Genomic DNA, 21532 nt, shown 5'->3' on the forward strand with positions numbered 1-21532 from the left:
TTTTAGAAGTGATTCTATTCATGTTGTGCTATCATCAAATACTATAAATATTAAATGCTGTAAAACATTTAACTGTGTAGAAATCCTGTGAATGACTTTTCCAAATGCCAAAGGGAAAAGCTTGGATCTAAAGGGATCAGTGTCCAACTAGAGAAAGCTTTGATAAAGCAAGTTTCAACAGTCAATTCTGTCTCACACCATTCCTACATAACTGATCTCAATTAAGGAAATTTATACAGCAACATATGAATTTAATCTGCGACCTAGTCATTTCACCATTGATATGTGCTTAAATGTGCTGTGTGTCTACTGTTTGTCTTTGGAAAGAGATTTCACTCTCTTTAAGTTTGATTAAAAAGAAAACATGCATTTTAAATCAGATGTGACCATACTGATCTTTTCATCTGAGTGAGAGGAATATAACAATTCAGATATTGGATAGGAAGGAGATATTTTCTTATGTGTTTTCTTTTGCTATCAACATCTTGTCATTGTGTTATAGAGACAGTTAAGCATGGGACTGGTCACACTGCACTTAACAGTAATCTGAGAACAGCATGTATAACTCACAAAGTGAATCAGCACTAACTGAAAACTGTGGCCTCCCTTGTTGCTCACAGATAGAAGTACAGAAAACCGTCAAAAAAAAAAAACAAAAAAAAATACACGAGGTCCAGAGGTACAGAGTGCTAAACTAAATATACACACAAGACTTGAGGACACCAAACTGAGAAAAACATAGGTAGGAACAAGGAAGAAACAATGTTTTATAGTGAAAGCCACACAAAGTTTACCAAAGTAGAAAGCAAAAAAATCAAAGACCATTTGCCTGAATTCTGCAATGACAGTAAGGTAGTCACCAGGAGTAACCTAAAACAATTTAATTCCTTAATCTGTTAATATTCTGAACCCATGACATATCACTTGGCCAAAAAATGCCAGGCCCGAGTCAGCAGTTTTGAAAGAATGAAACGACTCCTCTGGTGAACAGTTTGGTTTTTTGCATTACAATTTGGTACCTAAACAAAACATTATGGAATACTATTAACACAGCTAAATAAGAACAATTTCTATGTTACCAAATGTGACTATACATGCTAAGACATAGAAAAAATTAACATAGACTGATGTGATTACTGTCATTCTCCAAACAACTTCTGATTTTAAGGGATTCAGGGAATGAACTAGAATTCGCTTTTGGAAAAACCTTTGTATAAAATGAATTAAAGCAATTTTCAATTTGTGAACTGAATTTTGGTTAATTTCTTGAAATGGAATTCACCCCAGCTTTGGAGAAAAACTGAAAGAGATAGGACTACATAATGAAAAACTGAAAAGAACAAGAAGCACATGATTTTAGAGGATTAAGGATCGGTGGGCCTTCCTCTGTGTCCGGTAATATGTGAAGTATCTTTAACTTTGGTGTCACTTTATTAGACTAGACAAATTAACATGCAAAAATGCATGTGCATAATGTGGGGGTTTTGTTTTGTCTCTGCCCTCTTGCTAAATGATTCCACTGAGAAAAAAAGGATTGACTATTGTTACAAACCTCTTACAACCAAATAATACCCAGAAAGGCTAAATGTAAATGATGTTTTTTTACTATATAGTTAATGTTACAACACAAAGTGCTATAAAACTTGATAAGCACTCAGCTAAGACAACGGAGCCCAATACCACTGTAATATCTACAAGGTAACATGCACCATTATGCTACGAGAAAACAATTAGGCATGTAGATGCCGATTTATCATTCGGGTTATAAAGTGAACACCTCCCTTTACTGATGTTTCGTTGAGTTAGGCCCACAACCAATCAGGCTGGCTCAACAGTTAGTTTTAATTAGTCGCAGAACCACCCCCCTCCATGCTCACTTTCTCCACCTATGCTACCCACCTACCCTACTAAGCAGCTATGAAAAACAACTGATTACCTAAGTATACTCATCTCTAATCAACCACACTGAAATACACACAGCTAAAAGAGCACACTAGCTTCGACAACCTATAGTAGAGCATGCCAACTCTGCTTACATTGACAGTAACTCAAACTCTAATAAACTGCACTGAAGCACACCAACACATACGCACCAGCATCCTTACACATATGCTACCAAATATTCCCCACTAATAAAGCTTGCTAACTTCGCACCAACACAAAAACACCAGTGTCCTTACTACCGACCTTATACTTACCATCGAAGAATTTCCATTCTACCAACATGTTCCTCACATCAAAACAGAAAGAACTGCACCACCACACATTGTACACCCTCTTTCCAATCCCAGCTGATACTATTTTTTCTGCACCACATCCACCTACTTCCTTGGTCTGCAGCCTCTTCAATCTCCTTAACTGCCTACCGTAAACTCTGCCCCCGAATTCCCAGCTCTCTAAACAGCGTCGTAGTTGATCGCACCACAAAACCTCTACCACAAACCTCTATCAGACGCAAGCTTGCTCTCCATTCTCACTGTTCTACCTTTGCTGCTAAATTTTTCATTTCGTAAGCCTCATCCACTGAGTTCCACTGTCAGCTTTATAAAATGTATGACCCGCTGCTCTAACCTACCATAAAACCATATCTAGCCTATAAATAGAGCTAACTATTTCCGGTGGAACGACACGCTTTCCTCCCAAGTTTACTGGCTCCCCTTAGCTGGCCTAGCTCATGCCTGTCTGAAACCTTTCCTCCTCTACTTTTCTCTACCTCAGGAACCAAATGAACAGCCAGACTCTCAGTCCTATTACATATCGAATTCACCTGTTTTCTCCACCTCTCAATTGCTGCGGCTTTACACTTCAAAACCTGGTTATGCCTCCAAGTATACTGCCCCTGTGAGAGACTAACCTTAAATCCTGACAAAATATGTCTCAGTGTTGCCATCTCTGAACACAGGGGACACGCCGGGTCCCCATCTACCCATTGTTTCAGGTTCTGCAGTGATGGTAGCACATCATAAGTAGCTACAATAAGGAATCTTATACAATTTGCCTCTATACACCACAGGCCGCTCCAACTAAACCTCTTTTTTCTATGCTCTCCCATTTCATCCACTGTCCTTGCTTCGCCTGATCCACTGCCCTAGAACGCCTCACTGCTTCCTCCTGACACCATACCTGCTCCACAACCAATTTCCTCCTCTCTGCAGGACCTGACTTATTCCACAGTGGTTCCCCTGTGCTAAGGCCTAGGCCCCCTCTCCCTTGCTGCACCCTACCCACAATATCTCTATGCCTCAGAGCTGCCTGTGCCTTTTGTACTGCCTGCCTCGAGTTCTACTTCTTCCCTGTAACTACATTTGGCAACAGATTATTTATTTACTTACTTATCCTTGCTTTTGGACAACTGCACCTCTAACCTTACCTTCGCACACTTAAACTCCTCCGCTAGGCTAGATACAGGTAACTGGAGAATACTTTTCCCATACAAAGCCACATTACTCTAGCACCGAGGAATATATATAACTATTTACATGCATAGCACATTCATATATAATAATAGTAAATAAGAAATATTCACAACAAACATAAAAGATGTACAGAAATGTGGGTGAGTGGGTGGTGAAGGGTCTTCATGTTATGTAGGATCATCTAGCAAACTAAAGAAATAATGATACAAAAAAACTGAAATAAAAACAAAATAACATTGGTTTGCCTCATCAGCCATGCCTTGCCAAAAAAAAGACAAGCTGAGTATATGAGTGTAACTATTAAAAATCAACCAGACACAATTTCTGCTTTTGCACAATTTTCTGTTCCGGAATGCTGAGGAGTCCAACACTGAATGCATGCAAACAGCAGCTCTACCTAGAAGATCCTGTCCTGCTTAAAATATTCACGCCATCTATCTGTTATGGTAACAATAAACTTTCAACTATGTTGAATTGTATCAATTTCATTTTATCAGTTTCTAACACAGAGTGTTGTGTAGGCAAAGTCAGGACACTTTTCAGCTCTGTTCAGTTGTTTTGCTCTTGCTCAAAAATACAGCTCTGAAGCACTAAGAGATTTCAGTTTTCAGTAAGATGTATCTGGGCACCTGTTGTATCCCACTGTATCTCACCTCAAGCATTGCCTGTCCTGATTTCTCCTTTGATCATCATCACACTGTTGACCTCCTACTCTCAGCTGACCGTTGGATATGAATTTTAATAAATTTAATCTCACAGGAAAGAGTCCATGTTTCTTTGAATATAAGGCCAAAACCAAGGTTTCTTTCAGCAGTGGACAGTTACACTGTGATGTGAAAAGTCAGAAGCAGCATGGTTATCAATATCAGAATTCAGACGCCAAGGTTTCAGATGGCCTAAATCTAGCAAGACATATTTGCTGTGGCACAGTTTCCTTCATTTGTCTGGAGGTTAAAAGCAACGCTTTCGACCGCAATTTGTGGCTGTTAGGGTCAGGTCAGACACACAGAAAGCACTCAAAGACTGGGAGTTGGAGAGGAGTGTGAATGGGCAGTGTCCATCTGTGTCGGAAAATAAACTGTCCTCTGTCAATGAACAGATACTATAATATGTATTTTAAAATCACTATTTAAAGACAGTACCTGGTATCGATTTTTTAATATGATAATATTAAAAACTTAACCATCAGGATTGGAAGTATCGATACTTTGGTATCGATCCGCCCATCCCTAAAAGGGAGAGTGATCTGAAAAGGGAGAGAGGTCACTGTGTCTGGGCCCCATGTGCCTCAGAAAACTGCATAGGGCTGGTGCTGAGATCTCTGCAGAGTAATCGACACAGAAACTCTGCAAGTTCCCAAGGCCGGATGGCTGTCAATGAACTGACTGAATGGGGCGGAGGGGATTGTGTGCCTGTTTGACATCCGATCAATGTCAATTATGCACTCCCTGAGTCCAAACAAGATTAGATAGGGCAAGCAGAGGTTACGGGCTCTGCTATGCCACGCACCGCACAGGAGACGCTGAACTGCATTCAAATATAAACTACTTTTCGGGTGCTGTTGCTGTGGAAGCCTCGATGTGTGACTGGCTTGAGTGGAGGGAGGGTGCTGAGCAAGAGCCATCAACCAACCACTATCACAACAGTCCTTTACCACCCTGCTGAGAGACAGAGAAATCCAGTTGCTTTAATGAGAAAGGGCAACCATAGAACCACAGAAAATAAGTAATATGACAAGACAGGCATGATCAAAGGTAATACACGTGGAGAGTAAGGGAAGAGACACCAAAAGGGCTTGTGAGCATATTTATTTAAATAATATTTAATTACGCCATAACAAATATTCTTTTTGCAATGAAGGATTTTGCAAGGTATCCCATGGAAACCAGTAAACTATATTAAAGGTACTTCACCAGCTACCTACATTATGGTCTGATCCACACATCAAACTGTTTCCTGTCAAACATCTGGGTTGGCAATACCACTTTGTGTGCATGGTTGTGTATGTGTGCTTCAAGTTCCTCACGTAATCACATTACCTGTTGTCCGGGGCATCCAGTGTCCCTGGAAATGCTTTGTGGCATGAGGAGCCATCACTCCCCATGAAACTAACTGCATACAATTTGTGGCATGACTGAAAACATAATGAACCTGGAAATGGAGGTAAGGCTGCTCTGCTTTCCCTTCCATTGACGTATGCAAGCTGATGAGGTCCATCTCATGTCACTGTGACTCACAGTGAGAACAGTACCAAGCAGAGTATTTCCCTCCACCTCTGTGTCTGTGAGATCTGAAAGGCGACCTGGCTGATCTCTGTGAGAGTGAGTGAGTGAGAGAGAGAGTGAGAGAGTGAGAAAGAGAGAGAGAGAGAGAGAGAGAGAGAGAGAGAGAGAAAATGTACTGCAATCAAAAATATAAAGATAAAATTGTGAATTGTGTGGGTGTATGTGTATGTACTAGACTCCAAAACTAAAAGGTAAATTAACATCACAAACATCACAAAACAGTCATGCTAGTGCACATTTATTCACATTCAGTTATTGTATGAATTCCTCAATCAACAGATTTACTTAACCATCATGTCATTGGTTTGCCTGCATGCTTTGATTTTGTGTAGCAGATTTTGTGTGAGCTGGGGTTTTGTGGTTTGCCAGTCTGCTGTTGCAAGCCTTACATTCCACTACTGTATCATTTGAGTTGATTTATAAAAATATTTCTAGACAACACTTCTTTTCAATGGCAGTTGATGCCACGTTTAGTTCAGTGAATGAATGCCAAATCTGCCCACTTTCAATGACTGTAAATATTTAGATAATAAATAAATAAATACATACCTACATGTTCAGAATCACTTAATGATAGAAGCACACATTCACAGATGATTAAAGCACTGTATCGTCTATACCAGCTTTCCCAAACCTCTCCTGGAAGACCCCTTGTCCTGCATGTTTTAGATCTCTCCCTGCTCCAACACAGCTGATTTAAATGATCAGCTTGTTATTAAGCAGCTTCATAAGGAGTTGATCACTCAAAAAAACAGTTTAAGAGTATTTTTCATGCCTTTTTTTATTTATTTGTTGACCTATTTCATTAGCATACTATGAGCAGTCCACTCCCAACATTTCAAGTAATCAGGGAATTTGAGGACTCTTTCCCACATCCACACTAGTTCCTACCTCTGATAGTCCACATGCACAAACATCAGAGTAAGCAACAAGTAACCCAAATTCTGGCACATTTTCATTTCTCTTAAATGTCCTTCTCCCTTCTTCTTCTCTCTGAGAAACGTACACTTTAATTTGGGCTCTGCAACACCGAGCATCTTTATTCTGCCACAGGAATGCTACTGTACTGTAAATGTCACATGCACACAAGTCCAGAGTACACCTATGACCGCCCACCCAAGTATCCTTCTTAAATCAGCCATACAGAGAAGCTTTCTTTAACAATTACAGTAACTAAAAACCATCCCCTCTGTGCACAAGATGCTAAATATGCTGGTAATTACAGGCTGTGTTTCTCAGAGTAAGCAACTGTTCTTCAGATTCTGCCATGACTCCCAATTGAACTCATCTTACCAGGCCATTCCAATCCTCATATGTCTTGCTTGAAGTGGCTTTCTAATCTTATACTTTTATAAAAGCCAGTATTATTCTATACTTTTGAGTTTATACATGTAATATACTCTAAGATGCTGGTAATTACAGGCATTTTCCCACTGAAAATGCTGTACAGTGAAATGCTTGGCATCCAGACATCCTCTGTTTGTGCTGTTAAAAAAAACAAATGCTCTCTAAGAGAGGAAGAGGAAGAGAGAGTGATTTGTACAGACCCATAGGTACTGTAGGTTGCATTATGATGACATCATCAGGAAATCATCTGGCTGTAAAAACAGGCCCAGGAGGCCCTGATTGCAGATGTCACACCGGCAGGCTGTTGGAGGCTCTGTGGTAGGTTCTGTATTAAATCTGCCTCACTCTTCCCTTTCCCACACATGGACTCACCTCTGGAGTCTGTTAGGAGATCTGTTCAAGGTTTAAGTACTCTGTAGAGGATGCAATTAAGACTAAATATTTTTGCTCTTTTATACACCGCAGTTAAAATGAAGTTAGCGGTGCTTGATAGCCCACAGCTTTGCATATGCACCACGGATGATCAACTCCATCGGATCACTATCAGACTAAACCATGAGTAGCTAATGTCAATTAATGTACTGCTTAATAGTCATTAAGGTGTGACTCAAGGCAATTCATCCCAATACTGTGACACACCAACATTCAGTGCCTTGAAAAGCTTGTGCCTACTGTGCTTTCCCCGCATTAAAAAGAAAAGTTAATAGGTTGCCAAGCTTTTAAAACAGTTTCTATTAATCAACATCCATTTTGCTGAATTTGTATCAACGGTGGCTGACATCTTATCAGTGATGATCAACTGAAGCATTGCACCACAAGAGGCATCATCTGATTATGAGTGTGCATGTCTTTTGGCAGTGCAGAGGTTCTAACTTCAGTACAGTGTGGTCTAACTGAATGGAGAGGGTGAGAGGTCTCAGTGCAAGAACCACACCAAAGAAGACAATTGTGAATCTACTCTGCAACGCTTAAACCAGGCCATTGGGGACATTAAGCAGCCACTTGTCAGATCTTCTTTCCAGTGAATGGAGCAGAACCTTAACGCAAAGTCAGTTATAGTCAGATGGAAGCTTACGCCTTCTGCTGTATCAGCTGTTATCCAGCACCTGGACGAAGGGGCACTGTTGAAACAGCCGTTTGAGCTGTGAGAGACAGATTAAGCTCATTTAAAGCACATGATCAATGAGACACTAATAATCACATGTGGAAGTTCTGGTAATTCCAAAGAATATCATAAAAGGCTTCATTTGTATCAACAAGTAGCATATTGTAGCAAAGTCCTATTTTTCCAATGACGGACTTACCAAATATTTGGTATATGCTAGCATAAACAGGATACAGTATTTCATCAAAACACAGAGACAAACAGACACAAACTATTAATATCCCAATTCATTCACTACAGAGAATTTGTCTTGTACAATTCACATTAAATCAGAATATGAACAATTATTTTGTAAGTTCTAGAAATCATTCATCTAAGTCAAGATAGAATACCCTAACATAGCCCCCTTTCATTGATGGTGCTTTGAATTCTTTTGGATTCTTGGTAATTTATTTTCTAAGGCTGTAAGGAACCTGTGTTGTGATTAAATGTGTAAATATAATTTTGCCTAGCTGCTTAGTGTAATGCAAATGTAGGACTGTACTTAAATGGGTCCATTTTCTTTTGAATATCAGTGGTGTCAAGTTTTCTTTTCAATCAAAGCTGCTTTGAACTGTTAAATCTAACATTTCCATGCATGCTTGGTCCATTAAAACCTTGACAGGAACAGTATTAGCACTATTAGTACATTAGCACTGTGCAGAAATTCGTTTGCATTTTCAGGTAAATATATTTGTAAGTTACAATTTCATTGTCACATTTAAAGGATAAAAGGTCACTAGTATGCCTGCTGATGTCTTTTGAGCTTAGTTTCAATTCTGAGTACTCAGAGGTTTTTTCTCAGTTACAAATTCCTGATTGTTCACAATGCATCATCCTTTTGCCTGCTTAATTTCCTCTACCACCAGTGAAACAGTCTATGATGTGAACAACATTGATATTCAAGTCTCTGCCCACCTGTAACATACACAAGTAATATGCTTCTCTGAGCATCCTTCCTTTCTGAAATCTCATCTAGATGATGCCGATTCCCCTGCCAATTCACAAATTTCAGTGAAGTCATACTGCAACATGCCCTTTTGTTTGAGATAAAGGAAAGATCCCATGAATGGCAGATGAGGTGTAGACCCCATCTGTGGCCAGACTCAGCAAAAACTAATATTGGCCCAGCATGGTTGAAGTTATGGCCTACCGCACACCTTGTGATAAGCACATGTGGAATCAAATCGCCAAAGGTGAGGGGGATAAAACCAACATGAAACTATGAGACATCCTTCTGCAGATGTGAGGCTGTGTCGTAACATGCTATCAACATGGGCAAGAGTTTCAGCCTGTCTTCTAAAGTTGACTAACATTTACAGTGTTAGGGAGATACACTTGTATCTTATAACTCATTAAGTTACACTGCTGGTGTACTACATCAGAGAGATAGGTTTCAGTGTCTGAAGTAACAAAGAAACACATCGTCATGTTATATGTTGGTGTCTCCGGTTTGACTAATTGTGAACAGAGCAAATGACATTAGATCTTGTGCCCCAACAGCCTCTAAAGCTTAGCACAGATCAACTGCATTTGTAATTCATCACATACAATCATAAAGGGTGAATCACTTCAAAACATTTAAATGCAGTGGGCTACATAATGTATCATATAAAATCATAAAAGACAACTGACAGTGTTGCCAACCAAGGAAATGCCAAATAAAAACAGCACAACCCAGTGGTGGATATTTGTTCAAAGGCTCTAGAACTAATCACAGGTGACACAGAAGGTATTTGATTATGCATGCCTGAATAGGTATTTGTAATAACAACCTCTTTGCAAATGTTAAAAATCCTCCATGTGGGAAGACAGATTGTAAAGTACAAATCGTAAATCTGCTATTTGCACAAATTAAACAACATAAACAAATACATAAATGAAACAACAACTTGCTGAATAGATTAAACAGCAACATTCAACATTCGTCGTTTAATGAACATCTGCTGTGGTATTTTCAATATTTGTACAAAACACTCCTCGCTATGCAGATAACTATTTAGACATTTAGCATGCTTGTTTTAGCAATGTGTAGACTAGATGTTACGCGTACTTTGCATAGCTAACTATCCAGGTAGCCAGCTGTCTTTACTTCAAATTTCCTTTGCATTCATGAATGCAATCAGATGGCTAAACTACAAGCTACAGAAAAAGGAAAAAAAAAAAAAAAAAACGAAGGATGGGGTAATGAGTTTGCTTACCCCTTTCTTCGGATTGTCCCACTTCGTGCGTGGACATTTATATTCCATTTCAGAGGTGGAAATGTATTTTAAGGTGGCAATACCACACTTTCATATGCTGCTAAAACTCGACCCCCTTTCCATGTGCTCAGTGAAAGCACGCGCTTAGTGGAACATTCTGCATACAGATACAGCGCGTGCATGACGTCATGGTTTAGCAGGCGCGGGGGAGCAGAAACTGAGACACGGAGCGTGAATGATTTAAATCGTTACAGTGGTTCCATCCCAGACAAATGGACAAGCATTCATTTATTGTTTACCCCTGTACATGTTATATTGTTGAAGAAACACTGTGAAACCTGCATGACTTCTTGCTACATGGGCGTATTATGTAGATCAAACACCTCGCCAGTTCACGTTTGTTGACGTCTACAGCTTTTAGCACTTGAGCGGGTTAACGAGGGCATAATCCACACGAAAGTGAAACAGTTTTTACTATTAAGAACGGGCAGGCAATAAACCACTAGCAAAAATACGGTATTAAGTGTCAACCTTGGGTATCCCCAAAAGCGTCTAATTCCAACACAAGACATCAGTAGCTTCCATCGTCTCACCCGGACACTCTGAGAAACACCATGACCACCATGGTCCAAATAAATGCTGGGATCATAGTTTATTAAAACATCAAAGAATACCTGCTTTTCATCATATTCTGCTCAATAACCTATGGAACAAATGCATTTTACATGATGTGCGTAATGCGTATGACAAGATGTGTAGTGTTCTATCAGATACAATAAAACATCTTCAGACAATTCAAGATTACTGGAAATATACAAATATATAAGGTTTACTCTGGTATTCTCTCGCCAATTGTTGCTTTGTGTAGAAAACTAGCCAAGGCAGTCTGGCAGAATTTCTAATGTGAAAATAATCATCCAGTTACATTAATAACATGTTGACAGCTGTGTGGATGGGAGTGGCTCTGTACTGCAGAGCTCCTTGAAACTAACAAATTAAATCAACATTATAGAAAGATCCTCAGGACAGATTAGCAACATAATGGCATCTGCTTCCTTTAAATAATTTTGCTCAAGACTGCCTTTGATTGTTTTTCTATTGATTGTGCTTCTTAACACATCAGTGTTGAGACGTGGTCATATTCACCTCACAATTTAATAAAAAGGAGAGTCTGCTGGGACTGTTACCAACACTCTCAAGGTCTTAGCATTTAGTCTGCCCAGCACTGACCTGAACAGGGACCATGGTCAAGAAATCAAATGCTTGAGATTAAAGGAAACAGAGGACACCAACATGCTGCCAAGTGCTTGCTTGAAGCATTCATTTCACCCCCATCCCAACAGGTGAAGTGTCCTAACAGGGAAATCTGCCTGTCTCAATCTCCTGTTGCACAGAGTTTGAGGATTGTCATGGGTTGCAAGCTCAAAGGCAGCATACTAACAGACTGCAGTCCAGCCAATGTAATAGTGATATAAAATGGCATATGAGAATGGAAAATACATTTGAATTTAAGAGAAGGAATGCATGCAATATTGCCAGGATGGGGTACCAGAAGCTTATACTACCTGAAGTACTAAGGGTACTTCAGGTAAAACTACAACATAAATTAACACCTCACTATAAAGTACTTTTTCAGTTCAGGTTTTATTTAATCTCCTGCATAATAGTCCAATCTAGCTGTTTTGTCATTACTTTTGAGTCATGCGACTGTTATAGTTGGGTAATGCATATCTTCATAGTCTTTCTATAACTCTGTAAAGGCGTATCTGTTCAGCAAATAGAATAATTCCATATTAAGACCCACCCACCCACAGGTCAGGTGCCTGATGATGTAACTTTGTCAGCCACTGGCAAGCAATCATACAACCTAGGCGTGCTATGCATTTTTTCCGGGCTGACATATACAAAGATAATAAATTTATCTGAACTTGCACTTAATCAGTTTCATTGCAGAAAATCCCTCTACTAATATATTCAACTATGTAAGCTTACACATTTGACCTGAGTTTTCCAAAAGGGGACCATGTTGACACTGGCGCAACTACTACTTTGGGTACAAAGTCTCCACCACTAAAGGATGAAATAAGGAGTTGTCTGATATTGAGCTTTTGTTCAACAACACAGGAATTCCAGCATCTTATTTTCCACTTAAGAGTATATTTGATAATATCCTCCAGAATGAAATCATCTTATCTGAGAATGAATGGATGCCGTATTCCACTAGTATTTGACGTCCTTAGAACTGTGTGAATCCCTTCAAACACTATGCCTATAGACAACTGGATGTTAGACAGCAGACATCTATAAGAAATCTTCAGAAATCTTGAGAGGTAAGTTAACAGTGTCTCGTAGTATCGTTCACATAGGGTGGCAGTGTAATATAGTTGTAGGGAGCCGAAAGGTCGCTGGTTTGACTCCCTCCCTACCAGGGCACTGATAGTATATCCTTGGGCAAGGTACTTAACCCATTATTGCCTCAGTAAATATACAACTGTATAGATGGATAACATGTAAAATCTGTAACCTGTGTTACGTCACTCTGGATAAGAGTGTCTGATAAATGACAAAAATGCAATGTAATGTACATTGGGAAGCAGTTCTGATTTGACCCAGGTGTTTCTTGAGATGAAAGCGTACATTTCATTTGGTCACATGTTCAAGTCACCTTCATGGAACCTATCTGGAAACCATGCATATGTGGCACATCTGTCTCTGAGACAACAAATAATGCTAACAGAGATTGTTGCTAATCCACTGTGGGGTAGAGCACCGTGTGTGTGCTTCTGTGTGTGTGTGATGTACTGTGAAAAGGCAGATAAATGTTTAATGATGAATGAGAATGCTTTTATTTTATCTGACGTCTAATGTTTCATTGAGCTCCTGTTTTTTTAAGAATTACTTCAAGCCACACACTAAGCAACTACAAATAAAAGACTTGGATAAACATTGTAATGTAAGGAAATCCTCATTCATTTTGTGAAAAATACCCTAGACAGGCAAAATTCTGGCTACTTCTTGCCCTTGACCTTCTTCTTTGGTCTTCTTTATTGCAAAACAAGCAGAGATCTGTCAGGCAGAGTTGCCTCAAATATCAACACATGGCAGCAGACCTCAAATGCAGGCAGAAAAAAATGCTTTAGATACTCTGTATTTATATACATTAGGCAAAGTCAGAGAATACAAAATGTATTTATGTATTTTCTTGCAAAAAGGTTGTCCTCAATTTTTCCCTGTCAATTCCCTCTCCATCAGACAGACTACCGTCTCCTACTCCTTGCCCTTCATTTTGAAAAGGAAGACTCGAATCACTAGAATAGTGTCTGCCTACAAGATGCAACTACACACTACTTTGCCACTATCACCAGTTCCCCCATTCACAACCAAATGTTTCCTGAAAACAGACATCACTGTTAGCCTGCCCAGCAGACAGATATGTAGCATCAATATGTACTTCCCTGTACAGAAAGAGTTAGCCTAATCGCAACATTGGCATACTACATAATGATAGCTCAGGCTTGGCTGGTTGCTTGTCCATGGTAGCATGACTTTTCTGAGCCATGTACCAATCACAATGGTTTATAATCCACTCAACTTCCTAGATGCATATGCGATTAACAGGGCAATAAAACAGACACCTTGGGTAAAATGTGAAGTGCAAAGAACAAATCCATCAAAAAGACCCTTTGCGGAGAGATATATCTTGATACATGACATCATCAGGGCAGGCTACAACAGTGTCTGCCCTACACTCAAATTATGCACAATCATACACTCTTCAAATTCTCATTAACCTACTTTCCCCAGTGACTTTTCCCAAAATAACCAATACAATCTGAACCATTCCAATTGTACCAAGCCAATCCAATTCGGTCATTTGGGCAGCTGCCATAATCAAGTGTAAGTTTCAACATGAGCACACAGAGATGCCCCATGTCCCTGTATGAAAATGATAAAACAATCAAAAACAAGGTTCATAAAGAAATGTATTTATGATTTAGAACCAAAAGAACATTTATGGCAAACCATACACCATCTGTTGAAAGTCTGTCCGGATATTCAGACAAGTGACATTCAAAAATACATTTCTTAGCAAATATTAAATCCTGTACAAAACATACAAAACAAAACAAATTAATATTTAAATTAAGGCTGACAAATGTGCAGCCCTGTTTTTAATATTTTATTAATAAAAATAAATGACTTAAATACAAATAAATCATCTCCTTCATCACCCTTCCTTAAGTTAAACTCAGGCAGTTAACCACTGAAATCAACAACGATTCCAACAAAGGCTGTGTATTTGACATCTTATCCAAAAACAATTTTTGCATATGCATGCATCACAACTACACACAGCAACAGTCTGAATTTGCATAAGAAGTCCAACAGCTTTCAAAAAAAAAAAAAAAAAAAAAGTCCTTCTGTCATGTAAAAGTTATACATGAGAGTTTCTCAGCTGTTCAAGCCTTTGTTTCAAATGTTCCCCCTTTCTCCTCAGTTTTTCTTTCAGTGAAATGAGTCTCTGTTCATCTGTCTGCATGCTTAAGATGCACTCGGTGGCCTTCTTGAGTATTACAACTTTAGGAGCTTTCTCATTGTTCGCCACCTCCGGTATCTCATCCCGCAACGCAAAGAAGCTCAACTTGAGTTCGTTCCTCCTCTGGCGTTCCAGCACATTATGAGTCCTCCTTTTGTCACTGTCCTCAGTATCGGATGTCCCTGGACTTGTGCATTTTCGGTTGTTGCTGATCTGCTTGAGCACCCTGCTGCTGCTCTCCAGCTTCACCCTCTTGACGGCAGGCTGTTCATTCCTCCTGTAGGGGTGGGCGGCGTAGTTGTGTTGGTGAATGGGCACGTGGCACCTCTTCAAAACCAGGGGACTGTGATGAGGTCTGCTGTGAACTCCTGACATGTCAGACCTCCTCACTGCCTGCCTCTTCTCCACTGTCACAACATCAATTTCTACATCTTCTTCCTCTTCTGTATTGAGAAAAAAAAATACCATTATCAGCTAGAAAGATTCTAAAGAACACATTTTAACAGATATATACAGAAAAATTGCAGTTTAACACCCCCCATTTAAAAAAAAATGTCTGCAGTCCCTTTCCACACCCATTTTCCCATTAGCTGATATTTGCTGAACCAGTGCAGCAGTGAACCATATATTCACTTCTAGCTAGTCTACTGCCTTGTATAGGGGCGACCGGCGGGGTTTAAAAAAAAACCTTACGCAACTGCCCCTGACATGGCTAGCCGACCCTTTGCGGAATTTGCGTGAAATCCTTGACAACAGTAACTGCGGGTTTTACTACAGAGGCTTAACCAAAACACCTAGATTTGCCATTGGTAGCACTACGAAATGCAAACGTAGCACGTTCCCTGTATGTACGAACAATAATATCAGACGATAAATCAAACTTTTCAAGAAAAAAAAAGTTCACCTGTGCATTGCGGTCAGAAGATTAACAAATGATGACACTTCGCATACCTGAATCACTCCCGCTGCTGCTGCTGCTGCTGCTGCCACTGTTTGGTGGGGTGTCCAGTGCCAAAGATGGAGAAAACGTGATGTTGCTGGGTTTTGGGGTTTCGGTTAGGGGGTGAGGGAAAACCACTGAGGGGTCTATACAGTCCGATACAGAGGTGTTTAGGTCTTGCAAGTAAGTGACATTCAACCGACTGCCGACACCCGTGGTGTCACTCTTTTCTGAAGACTCTTTCCTAGCAGCCTGAAGTGAAGCGAGTCTCTCAGAGACCACTTTCTCAAGCTTGGCGGCAGCAGAAAAGCCGCTCCACATACAGTCTTGGATAATAATAGACTTCAGAAAGGACTGGGAGTAGTCCGCATCGCAAATGAAACTCTGGTTGACCACGTCGTCCCCGAGAAGTTCGGTGACCATCTCTAATCGGTCTGCAGTTGAGGGGAAATTGCTGGAGGGAGAGGGTCGCCGGCTCGGTGAAAGAGGAGGAGTGGGCAGCAGCTCAAATTTCTTCCAGATATCCTCGCTGGGAGCCGGTGGCTGAAGCTGGCTACGCTGTTGACGGTAGAAATCCTCATCTTCATTGTCAAAGTAAAAGTACGGCTGGATGGAATCGTAGTCGTAATCATAGTTTTTACTCGCCACACTTGGATTAAGCGGCATGGTGACTGCCTAGTGAGTGAACAAATGGAACAATATTAATCAAGTTAATGAACCAAATAATAACTATGAGCGTACAAAAAGAAAAAGTCGCTACGAGAAAGAATTTTGCATAATTTGCTAAACAGAAAATATGGGGACAGGACAGTACAGGACATACAACGCAAAAATATATCGAAAGTATGTCTTCATGAAACATATTTTCAGAGTCCAGGCACTGAAGTAACTTCATGAAATGCTCCTCTTACAGAGCCAGAAACTACACTACTAACTCAAGATGGCTAGTTAGACAGCTTGTTTATTGTAAAGACTGAGAATTCCAACATTATTCAAATACTGCAGGACAGCACCGCCCGTCAAAAGAGCATCTGACAGTTCACAAAATGCAGCCAGTATGATCTAGCTAGCTTGGCAACATTCGTCTTCAGGACATTTAAACACATGGGCAGTTTGCATTAAAATCTCCCAATTCACCACATATCCAGATGCGTTGCATAACTAGCGAGCTAAATAATGAACCGTGACAAAGCGAGAATACACTTTGAAGATTAAAGCGATAGTGTTATAAATTACGATTCATAAATAGGATCATATTAGTTAAATTAACAGTTACTTCGGCAAAATATTGCCACCTAGCAAGTTAAACAGTAAGCCATTTCCTTACCGTGTTAGTGACAAAGCAAAGCAATTCGATGAGAATTTGCGTATAAATATATCACGCTGATAAGTGCCAAGTATGGGTTATATTCCGAAGTGGGAGCAATCCCCGCCAGCGTTTGGTTTAAGTACTTGCTGTCTTCTGTTGTGTATCAATCTACGCAAGCAGAACGTACTCCTGTGTCACTGCCGACTGCTTCGCCCTTCATTTGCTGCAAGGATAAGAAACACAGCGCCCGGGGGTTTTAATACTACGGAATTGTTGTTTTCGGTCTTGGGTTTATATCATTCCGCCCCCATTTCCCGCCAAACATGGACGAACTACGCACAGCCAGCTGGAACTATTTGACGCGGAGGGCTACTGGTTGTGCGTCGTTTGCAGGCGGAGCCGTAGTAACTGTTGACAGAGAACGTGAAAACGGGATTTAACACTGTATAGTAGATGTTCGTTACGGGCCTTCCCATGGCGGTTGTAGTAGTAAATTGGATACCACACGTTGTTAACAGCTTCCCACTTTAATGTGAAGTTGTCTTTGAATTACAAATGGGATAAACTCTTGCTACTTTAGTGTCATTTTCGTTTTACATTAATTTGTACTCACGACAATGGTACAATGAATGTTTGAATGGGATTACGGCTACTCTATAATATTTCCAAAAAACTTTCCAAAAAAAGCTACTTTTTTCGCAGATGTCGGCAAGCTATGAACAAAACGTGTTTTGTTTGTAATGTGCATGGTCCACACAGCTTGCTACACAGTACATGAGGTTTTTACACCAAGATAACGAACGCCAATATCGTGATGCGTCAAAAAGATCTGTAACACCTAACGTTTGCTAAATTAGTACATTTATCGAACTTCCTGGATGGAGTTTCTGATTGGACGCTTGTTATCTGATTGTTCCGATCTCTGCTACCTTGCGAAGGAACACGATTGCAAAGCAACCTAACAGTACGATTTATTTGGGAGGGCGACTGCTTCGCAAGATGTTGTAGTTGTAGATTAGAATTTGATAACATCTACGATCTCATCGATTCATTAAGAGTTTAGGACTATCCAAGATACAGTTTACATAAACTAAGTGCAACATAATCAGTAATCGCAAGATTGCGAAATTCAGGTTCTCAGGGAATGTATAATTCAAAAGCAGCTCTACCTAATATTAACTTGCTAGCAAACTAACTGCAGCTTTAGATAGCAATACATTTTTCGTGGTACCAGGAATGACTGTTTGTAGGTTAGCGATGAATGGACTGTAGATGGCGAATTGTATTCTTTTTATGAAATGTGCTGGTAGATTAGCTAGAAGGCAAGCTGTCCATTCTCATTAGCCTTGAAAGGCTACCTTGCTATTGAAGTTCGTGTTTTGCTTCACATTCATCAAATGTGGGACCTAGGCGACGAATGGGCATAATCTGGTCTATTGCACCCTCTTCCGGTTAGAAGGAAGCATGTCAGGTCACGGTGGACACGAGAAAGAGATGCGGTAATGCAATTTGCTAAAATTAAGTGTTTAAAATTGGTGATCATAGTCTCAATATAATTACCATAAGAAACCCAGTGCTTACCCTTTTTAATTTTAATCATTAAGTGAGTACGTGTTTTCGTAGCTAACATACAAGGGCTTAACATCCTCCGTGTAACATTCGTGTTGCTACAGTATCTTAAAAATGAAGAACTTGTGCGTTAGTTTCTTTTAGCGTAGCTTCCTTGTCACTTTCATGCTTCCCATAAAATGAGTAAAAAGTCACATTGGCCACTACAATGACAAAATGAGAGAACCAAAGAAGTGTCTTAGCAAAGCTGGGGGATTGTCTCCTTGGACTGTTCTTTGCAAATCATGAGCATATGTATCATAAATTACATTCCCTTTCTTTACAGGCATCCTCAATGTAACAGTAATCAAAATGGGAGTGTAAGAAGTGTGTAAAATTAATAGTATACTAACAACGTCTGACAGATACTAACAACATATACTACTAATAAAGAATAAGAGAGGGGAATCTTTCTTTTGGCTGCTTTATTGTGAAGTTCTTGAGTGCTGTCAGTATTAATCCTGACACAAGTGTTCACCCATATATACACTTAAATATTTTATCAATCCCTTTGCTGGAAAAGCTGGCTGTGTCTAAGGTTGCTAACGTAACATCACTTACCATTTGGGTTGTTCCAGCTGTCAATATGTAAAGACTTGGTAATAGAGTACTGTGGGTAGAAGTTGCAAAAGGACATGGCTTTTGTCTAGGGTGACCAAAATTATATAACAACCACCTCATAAAGCAACACAAGTCTGTGCTACAGTGCAAGAGAGTGGGGGAAGAAGCGTCCATGCACAAAGCAAGATGTCAGAGACCAGGCCCATAATCAGGCCTGTTTTTGGCAGATTAATGAGGGATGCCGTTTGTCCTTCACTCCATACATCTAGATGATGTTTCTCTTCAGTGGTGAAAAAAGTCTTGAGGTTTTCTCCACTTTGCATGCCTGATTGAATTTTACAACACGGGAAACATGCATGGAGTGCATGTTTTTGATTATTGAAATAATCCACTATAATCTTAGAGACCAGTGGCACAGTGAATTAAATCAAAGACGGCACCGTGTATGTACCATGTGTATTCTGAAAAACTTGTCAGTCAGATTGCTGGGTATTGTTTCTGTATGACTTTTGATGTGAATATCAGTATATAGATGTCTTCTTTGATTCTAATAAATCCCATAGATAATAAAGCATTGATATTGACTTTCAAATTATGTCATGTACTCTTCAGTGTTCAGAGACAAACAAAAGATCCTCTATGAGCAATATTCAGTCCTCCTGCCCTCTAATGAATGTCAGTCAGATAACCTCCTTAGTAATATCCCACAGACATAATGTACAATATGTTCCAGCCTACTGTAAAAGAAGCCCTAAGTATTACACTGTATTTATGAACTGTCAGAGTCCTCTAAGATCTCCATCAGACGAAGATCCTGTGCCACAGGCTGTGGCACTAAGATTACGGGCCTGCCGATTCCCCCTCCACAACATCAGGAGGATTCGTCTGTTCCTGACAACATACGCGACGCAGCTCCTTATCCAGGCCACAGTTCTCCCTCGACTGGACTACTGCAACGCTCTCCTCGCAGGCCTCCCAGCCTGCACCACCCAGCCTCTCCAGCTCATCCAGAATGCAGCTGCCCGACTGATCTTCAACCTCCCCAAATTCTCCCATGTCACTCCCCTGAAATCCCTCCACTGGCTTCCTGTCGCTGCCAGGATCAGATTCAAGACCCTGACCCTCGCCTTCTGTGCAATCAACAGGACAGCCCCTGCCTACCTCCAAGAACTCATCCAGCCCTACATACCAGCCCGACCCCTGCGCTCAGCAGCAACTGGACGCCTCGCTCCTTGCATGGTCAAGGCAGGAGGTGCTCGTTCTGCCAGACATCAGCGTTTCACCTACATCGCTCCCCAGTGGTGGAACGAACTCCCTGTCTTGCTACGGACAGCTTCTTCACCCCATTCCTTCAGACGGGGCCTGAAGATGCACCTCTTCAGACTCTACCTGGACTGACCCAGCACACAATTGCTGCCCACCCCCCCCCCCCCCCCCATCAGTGCTGTTGTAAATTGCTGTGCTTTCTAAATTGTGCTTTTTAAATTGTTTATTGTTGCCGCCTTTACCCTGACGCTCATTGCGCCGTTTGAAGTTGTTGAAGTCCGCCGTTTGTGTATTAGTTGCCCTATAGGCTGTAATTGTACAAATCTAATAGTACTGTGTCCTCAAACAGACCTTGCTCTCAGCTGAGAACTGTCTCATTGTGGAACTGTACACATCCTGTCCCCGTACTGTCACTATACTTGCTGTATGCACTTTTGTAAGTCGCTTTGGATAAAAGCGTCTGCTAAATAAATAAATGTAAATGTAAAATTAATGGTTAAGAAAGGGTGAAGAAGACAGAACAGGGAAAAAAGGAAATTTTTTTCACTTACAAAAAATAAGGGTCATAACCTATAATGAGCCATGTGCCCATTTTGCTACTAGCAAGAATCACCTGGACTCTTTGGGATGTTCCGCTTAGGAGTAGTCTAAAACAACAAGAATGACAAATTTGTGCCCCAAGCCTCCTCTTGCTAAGTCTAAATAGGTTAAGTAACTTGAGTCTTTCCGTAGCTTTTATATTTCATGCCAGGAACTAATTTAGTTGCCCTTCTTTGAACCTTTTCAAGAACTTCGATAACTTTTTTATAGTGCCGTGCCCAGAACTGCACACAGTATTCCAAGTGAGGTCTGACTAAGGCATTGTATAATTTCAATATAACCTCTTTAGATTTATACTCAATACTTTTGGCTATATTT

General features: G+C 40.3%; 1 protein-coding gene across 2 annotated transcripts; it reads right to left on the bottom strand.

Moving 5' to 3' along the window:
• Nucleotides 1-14794: 14794 nt before the first annotated feature.
• On the bottom strand, nucleotides 14795-17388 carry LOC118773272 (transcriptional regulator Myc-like). Of its 2 annotated transcripts, XM_036522132.1 has the most exons (3): nucleotides 17198-17388; nucleotides 15882-16545; nucleotides 14795-15373 (listed from the first exon to the last, which is right to left on the bottom strand). In XM_036522132.1, the coding sequence occupies exons 2-3, from the start codon at nucleotides 16534-16536 to the stop codon at nucleotides 14829-14831; spliced, it is 1200 nt and encodes a 399-aa protein (XP_036378025.1). In that variant the 5' UTR covers nucleotides 16537-16545; nucleotides 17198-17388; the 3' UTR covers nucleotides 14795-14828. The 2 variants fall into 2 exon arrangements, with proteins under 2 accessions (XP_036378025.1, XP_036378026.1); XM_036522133.1 differs by lacking the exon at nucleotides 17198-17388 and having other exon boundaries at nucleotides 15882-16555.
• Between the last annotated feature and the right edge of the window lie 4144 nt (nucleotides 17389-21532).

This window comes from Megalops cyprinoides, chromosome 2, assembly GCF_013368585.1.
Source record: "Megalops cyprinoides isolate fMegCyp1 chromosome 2, fMegCyp1.pri, whole genome shotgun sequence".
NCBI classification, from domain to species: domain Eukaryota; kingdom Metazoa; phylum Chordata; class Actinopteri; order Elopiformes; family Megalopidae; genus Megalops; species Megalops cyprinoides.

Bases quoted from the DNA above. Each gene is read 5' to 3' on its own strand.
- LOC118773272 (XM_036522132.1), bottom strand. From the start codon at position 16,536: ATGCCGCTTAATCCAAGTGTGGCGAGTAAAAACTATGATTACGACTAC. The intron at 15,374-15,881 runs GTATGCGAAGTG...TTCTCAATACAG, and splicing joins CAGCAGCGGGAGTGATTCAG to AAGAGGAAGAAGATGTAGAA.